General features: G+C 40.1%; 1 protein-coding gene across 1 annotated transcript in view; it reads left to right on the plus strand.

Annotated features, from left to right (window-relative positions):
* atp6v1g1 (ATPase H+ transporting V1 subunit G1) overlaps positions 1-3,436 on the plus strand; it is a 6,679-nt gene extending 3,243 nt beyond the window's left edge. The window contains exons 2-3 of the mRNA XM_038272015.1: positions 1,957-2,057; positions 2,904-3,436. Of these exons, the coding sequence (XP_038127943.1) occupies positions 1,957-2,057; positions 2,904-3,077 (275 nt within the window). The 3' untranslated portion in view covers positions 3,078-3,436. The remainder of the gene's footprint in view (positions 1-1,956; positions 2,058-2,903) is intronic.
* Positions 3,437-7,602: the final 4,166 nt, after the last annotated feature.

The raw sequence follows: 7,602 nt of genomic DNA on the forward strand, positions 1-7,602 counted from the left end.
TGGCTCCACCTAGTGGACAAAAGCTATATTTTTCCTGAAGGAAGACAAATTTTCCCATGAGGACCAGCGTGGTGTGGGACCTCCCAGTCCTCTGCAGATTGAACCACATTTCTGTTTCTATCGGCTGTCAAAGATGAACAGCCATGAGGTAATGAATCTAATTGTGGCGCAACAATGTCACATGACGATGTTGAAAATAAAAAAAAACATTTAACTTTTTTGTACTGTATCCCACCTCTGCAAATTATCAGTGACTGATGTTCTGACTAGTTAAGAGCCTTAAAACAGATCAATATAAGCCCCATTTCCGCTACCCTTTTGAAACCATGCCGAGATTGGTCCGAGCGCAGTAACCGAGATAACGCTTGAGTGTAAACGGCACGCACAACTGAACCGCGCTAACATAGTACTAGTTCATCAGTCGGGCTCAGCGCGATTTAGTTCTGTCTCAGATAACAAAGAGTGCATGAGCAGACCGCATCGTCTCCTTACAGTCAGCCTCTGGAATCAGGAAATTTCGGACATTCATAAAAATCCTAGATTCCTGCACGATTTCCAGTGATGATTCTGCTCAGCAGTGGGATGAACCTCAACGTCTGTCGTTGTTTCCTGCGTCTGGAAGCCCTGATTAGACGATCGTTTGTCGTATCCACTTCCCAAAAGCCGACTCTGTCAAGTAAATTCACCAAAGGCTGCTTTCTTGGCCTGACTCTCCGCAAACTTCCTGAATGTTACGGGCGCCGCCATGTTGGTTTGCTTGTTTACCTCTAGAGAGCAGTAGTACCGTAGATCGCCACTAGGAGGCGAGGAACCGTGCTGGGGTGGTGTAGAAATGGTGGTAAGGAAGCGAGCTCGGCATGGATCGGTTTCAGAGGGGTGGTGTAAACGGGGTAATAATAATGTTATGTTAGATAATTTCACAATAAACGGATTAATCCCAGCAGGAAGGAAGGTGCATCATTGGCTGAATATCAGCTGTGAACACTTTGCATGAATATGCAAAATACCATAAAGCAGTCTGCATATTTATAGTTGGTTTGTGTTACTGCTGCCCTCCTTAAAGGTGCTTAGTGTTGGTTTAAAGCGATACAGACCTCCTCAGGCCATGGCAGAGACGTCTTTCAACTAGTATAATCACAAAAGTTATCAAATTATTTTATGAAGGTTGAAAAGTTTCTTAGTGTTGGTCTGAAACTGATATATATTTTTAGTTTTTTTTTTATGTAACTTAAAAATTAAAGTGAAAAGTAGTTTTAAACATTTATTTTATTTACAAATCTTTTTTCCCTTTTATGTTTCTATTTTTTTTTTTTTTTAGTTTTAGATCTTTTTTCCTATTTCCTTTAATTTTGATTGATTTTGAATTTCTATTGATCAAATTTAGCTCAATTCTTCAACGGAGTATTATTATTATTATTTTTTTTTTGAGGATTAAGTCATAAAATTATGAAAATAAAGTCGTAAAATGACAAAAATAAAGTCGTAATATTATGAGAAGCTGATGTGCTAAAAGATTTCCTTATTTGTCAAACTGAAGCCAAAGTATAACTTCACATAATGCCCCACATTCCTCATTTTAGGGAAGAAAGTGCTTCTTATTTCTGACTTTATTCTCATAATGTTACAACTTTATTTTCAATAGAAACCTAGCCCTAATACTAGCCTTGCCCTAATACTCCATCGTACCATTCTTTATCACCTAAGGATGAATAAAGCCCATAATTCATCTGATAAATGGACTAGAATATAAACTGTTTGTATGAAAGTTAGTTTATTGGAACAATAAATAAACCCGAACAATGTTCCTGTGTCCTTCCTGCTGCTTAACAGACATTAAAGGACTTTATTTCATACACATTTATGCTAAACTTCAGAGATCCTCAGGCTGAACTAGATCCCAGTTTTGTCCTGGTGGGGTTGATCTGGTCGTTATCAGTGTTTCGTGTGTTTCTGCAGGTAAGAACCGGCGTCTGAAGCAGGCGAAGGAGGAGGCCCAGGCTGAGATTGAACAGTACCGCCTGCAGAGGGAGAAGGAGTTCAAGACCAAGGAAGCTGCTGTGAGTTCCTCCTCTGTTCGTCCGCCTGTCCTTCTCCTTTTCTCCTCATTTGAAGCTTCTTGGTTCCTTCTTAGGTTTTCCTCTGATCCTCATTTGAATTTGTTCCCCCCCCCCCAGTTTTTATTGTCATTACACTGTCACAAGTATAGAGAATCGAAATGGACTCTGCATTTAACCCAAGCAGTGGGTCCTGGGGGGCCGCTGTCCTGCAGGTTTTAGAGGTTTCTCTGCTTCAGCACAGCTGATTTTGATGATTCCAGTTCAGCAAAAGTCTCTTAATCACCTATCAATGTGAATCTGCTGCGCTGGAGCAGAGAAACCTCTAAAACCTGCAGGACTGCGGCCCCAGATCCCACTGTGGGGATGCCTGATTTAACCAATCACCTTGGGAAGCAGTGGGCTGCCATTGTGTGGGGTCAAGGGTCTGGCTCAAGGACCCTGAGTGGCAGTCTTTGAACTCAAAACCTCATGATTCTAAGCTCTGTGCACTAAGCACTAGGCCGCCTCCTCCTCCTTCCTCTGACCAATCACCAACCAGCACCAGCAGACATGCTAAACCAACCCAGGTGTAATCTGGACATTTAAAGGTTTATCCATAAAGAACTCCAGGCATTTATATGATGAAATGTTGCCTTTTACTCTACAAAATATCCTTCATTGTGAAATATAACTTATTTCCTTTTTTTCTAAACCAGTAGAAAGAGGTTTGGTTTTCCTGGTAAACTACATGAAGCTGCTAGCACCCAGTAAAATAACGTTTACAGCTGTTTGCATTGAACACCAAATAAAAAGCTGCCATAAAGTTTTGTTTCTCCTTCTCATCGGTCTGTTTTTTGCCCCTCCCAGGCTCTCGGTTCCCATGGTAACAGCGCCGTGGAGGTTGATCGCGAAACAGTGGAGAGGATGGCTCGTATCCAGGACAGTTACCGCGGCAACCGGGAGAAGGTGCTGAACGAGCTGCTGCGACACATCTGCGACATCCAGCCGGAGGTTCACGCCAACTATCGCGTGGCCGGCTGAAAAGGGGGGGCGGAGCCACGTTCAAGGCCCCGAGGGGGGGCGGGGCTTGGTCCGGATCTGTCGATGTTATATTTCCTGTGCTTATGTTTACAACGTATTTATATTTTCAAAAAATAAAACCTGTTTGTTGCTTTAAATGCTTCCCGATTTAACAAAAAAAATAAAAGTCTCCAGCTAAATCCAGCCAATCGCGGAACGAGTCTCACAACTCTGCTGTGATCCGGACGCCTGATTGGCTGGAAGAAATGCTCTTATTGTGAAAGTAGTAATTCCACAGTGTTTTCCTGTTTGTGACCATGTGACCTCCTGTTGATTGTGACGTGATGATGAAACATTAAAGTGAATGCTGATTGGTTGAACCTGCATCCTGTCGTAAACTTTTCCAGAGACTTGATCCAGGATTAAGGATTAAGAGATATTGCTGTTTTAGAGTCTTAAGTTACATTTCCCACAGTCTCTCATTCACAGATGGACAGCAGTCCAGCTTGGTTAAAGTTTTACCACCTCTATCAACTTTAAGCAGGTGATCAGAGGCCAGTCCTTAGTTTATATTTGATATTTGGGTTTAAGCTCCTGAGAAAAGGTCTGGAAGATCTTAACTGCTGTACAGAACAATGAGGTACGATCACAGCAGGTGATTCATCTGCATATCGGTGGATTAAAAAACAAAAACAAATGGATGAATTTCTTGTGTCGGGGGAAGAAATTAGAGCAGAAGAAAGGAGATCCGAGCACAGATTCTTAAAGTTTTCAAAAGACTCAGTTTTAGCTGAACTGGTGGTTTGGTCTTAATCTTAGGAAGCTGGAGAATCATCGCTCAGCAGAGTTCAGGATCTGTGCTGTTGTGACTGATTGTTATGTGCGTCGGGCACATTATTTATTTTTCCTTCTAGTGTTGCATAGACCTTAGTTGAATAGCTTATTTTTTAGACTCTTGATAATTCTTTTTTCTTTTGTAACTCAATTACGTTAATTTGGGTGATATTGGTCCTCCTATAAGTAGGCTGGGTTTCCACCTGTTAGCCTCTCTCTCCAGCCTGCCATGCGGTGTTTTTGTTCCTTAGCCTTTGTTTTTTGCTGAGTTTTTCTAACTTTGACCTGGTGGGACCGGTTGTCCTGTGTTTTAACCGTTAGTTCGTTACTAGCAGAGGCTTTGGCGGCCCTGTATAGGGTTGTCCCTCTGCTGTGACGTTTTGTTTCTTTGGATCGGCTTACCAGGTCCAACTTTTTGTTTGTACTTTGGGTCTTTTTCTTCTAGCACTCTTCTGTTTTTTTTTTTTGGACACGGGGAACTGGGGAAAAAATCTGACTCTGTTTTTTTTTGTCTCTTTGCAGAAAAACAAAACACCTGATCTAAAAAGAAATTCCAGAGATTAAGAATAAAATAATTCTTTTGGCCCTCATGTTTGTCTCATGTCCTCAAATATGTCGTGGCCTGGGTGGTCGTAACATATTTATGGGGGCTTGTCCGGGATTCCCCGTGTCCAAAAAAGAAGAAAAAGACAAAAAGTATAAACAGAAAGTTGGACCTGGAAAAATAAATAAATAATTAATTAATGTCCCCGACGCACATAACACTGATGTTAACTAAACGGTTGAGGTTTTTCTGATGACTAGGATGGGATAACGTTAAAATTCCTCAATATGAAGAAAGAAAGGAGCACAGATCCTCAAGAAGATCCAAATGAGTCAAAGTTTCTTTGAATCAAAACAGAATATTGTCTGGGGGAAAAAAATAACCTGATTTATTATCAGGAGGATTTTCCTGATGGTCTGGGTAAAACGTTATATTTTGTTGCTTAGTCAGTTTATGTCCTTTCTGTGTCTGAACACGTTTCAGTCATTCCTATAATTACCTGCAGAGATAAGGCCACCAAATAATAAACGGGTCCAATGACTAAAACCCAGCTGACTGCAGCGAGTCCTTCACTCCTCATGGAGGAGCATGTGGCCACCATGCACAGCTGTTTGCTCTGTGTTGTCAACTTTCCGGCAATCCCTCATAGTGACTGCAGAGGAAAGCTCCGCTTTAAAGGAAAAGTCCGGTCAGATTCTGAATTCAAACTTCTAAAAGTTCTTTAAATATGAAATTATTCCATCCTGTTCAGTAAATGATCAGTGTTTTTAATTCAGAGTAATTTTCATGTGAATGTGCTTTACTGGAGGCATCCATGTTTGTCAAAGAACACTACTGCCACCTACTGATTAGTGACGTCACGGTGCGGTATCGGCTGTTGATCAAGTCCCAGTGCTGTATCTGGTGTTTGTCACAACGCGCTATTATCCAAGTCATCTTGAAAACATTCTTCTTCCAAATGTTGGCTACATATTACGGGTTTTTTCTCTGGCCAGAAGTTCGATGGCAAATCCTCCCTCTTCAAGTTGGCGATCCAACGACCAACCCGTCCGTGGAGGATCAGGAATCAGAAAGGTGGAATAACTCTTTTCGATGTATTCCAGCATCCAGCTGCCATGCACGTGGGCATTGTCAGTTTCACTATAGCTCTGGTGAATTTTAATGGTGAAGTCATCTGGAAATCTTCAATAATTGTTGTTGATTGCAGATGTGTCATAACCTGACTCTGCCAGATGGATTTGATGGATTTGCTTCGCATATCCATCTGGAAACCTTCCGTTGAAGTAATTTTGGGAAGGGGCGAAAATACTGGTTAGCTGATTGGCCTATGTTGGTGATAGACGGGCCATATAAACAATCAGATCAACGAAGCGTATACATACTAACAGAGCGACGACGAAAACACAACCACAAGCCAGGCTACTCTTGCCGAAACCAGTCGGGAGAAGAGCAAAAACATCTTTTCCTCTGAGAAAAGCCTCCAGAGCAGTGTTTTGCTCTTCTTTCAGTGAAGAAATACTCTGTAATTCCGATAAAACTTGCTCGATAGCCACGCTAACGCTAGTTTCATCGGCTGAAGCCGCCATGTTCTTTAGACTGAACTGTCGCGCTTCTCGTTGCGTCACACCTCAACCCGCCTCAAAGCCAACGCTGATTGGACGTTCGTTTGGTGAACGGCTCCAAATTTTCTTTAACGGAGAGTCTCCAGACTAATTAGCGAGTGAAACCTTGAAAGCTCGCGAGATCAGGATGGTCTAGATGTGTCTAGTAGTTCCCATTGATTTTGCTCGTAAAGTGGGGAGAATGGCGCTAGGCTAACCGCACCGTGACGTCACTGCCGGAAGAAAGGCCCTCTGCCACAACCAGCTGGGGGTTTGATCAGACAGGGCAGAGACACTAAAGAAGAGAAAATTTAAATCCTTTATTTATTTTCTTTACTAAAAACATGTAATAAATATCAGTTACTCCAGTTCTCTCCTACAATCAGTGACACAGTGGACGGGGTTGTTCTTTAAGAGCCAGACGGACCCGTCCATAGATAAATAAACCTTATTTCTACAGGATTGAGATAATTAATTGCTTGCAAGGACACTTTGACCAGAATAAATAAAATGATAAAAGAGGACTAGTGCTAGTCCTGCACGTTGACTGCAGACCTGAATCATAAAGAAGAGGAGAATGAAATGTTTATAGCTGCGTTACGTGCTCAGATGGATGATGGACAGCACAATAAAAGCTCAGAACAATGATAAGATCAGCAACCTGCTGAGGTTACAGCGTCTCTGTAACATCATAAAAACATGAACTCGTCTGAACCGCCATTATCTGTCTGCACGACCCTGACCCCGTCACGTTGTTTAGGTATGATTTTATAATCATTTAGTTTTGATTTTATAATAATCTAGCTATGATTTTATAATTTTGTTATGATTTTTATAATAATTTAGTTATTATTTAATAATTTAGCTATGATTGTATTATAATACTCTTATGATTTTATAACTTTTTTATGATTTTGTCATAATTTGGTTATGATTTTATAATTTAGTAATATTTTATAATTAATTTAGTTATGATTTTATAATTCAGTTATGATTTTATAATTCAGTTATGATTTTATTATAATATAGTTATAATTTCTTAATTTAGTTATGATTTTATAATAACGGTTCAGATCATTGAAGCAAAGGAGTTAATTTGAAAATTATTTTAATTAATCTTTATTGTTAATTTTTATCCAAAATGAATTGTTTTTATCAACATTTGGGTGATTAGTATAATGAAATATAGGCTATTTATAATTATATAGATTTTTTTATCGCATTTTTTATGATTTAAACTCATAAAACCACGATATATAAATTTGATTCCATTCTAATTTATATAGTAAGGTTTTATTTTATTAGATTGTTACATTAATAAAAATGTAGAGATGATTTTCTTCCTGACATATTAGTTTCATTTTCTTTAACTAAGCTTTCTTTTCTCACAAATTAATGGAATATTTCTGCTCCGTCTCCACGCGCCATGTCAGGCTGTGGAAGGTCATGTGACTTCCGTTTGAAAAAAAAGGCCGTTGACGTGGCTGAAACATAGCCCCGCCCCTCACTATTAATTTCACTTTTCGATTGGATCAAATGAATCAGGAGCATCTTTAACCCCGCCCTC

This window comes from Cyprinodon tularosa, unplaced genomic scaffold, assembly GCF_016077235.1.
Source record: "Cyprinodon tularosa strain WSP-4 unplaced genomic scaffold, ASM1607723v1 ctg813, whole genome shotgun sequence".
In the NCBI taxonomy this organism is placed as follows: domain Eukaryota; kingdom Metazoa; phylum Chordata; class Actinopteri; order Cyprinodontiformes; family Cyprinodontidae; genus Cyprinodon; species Cyprinodon tularosa.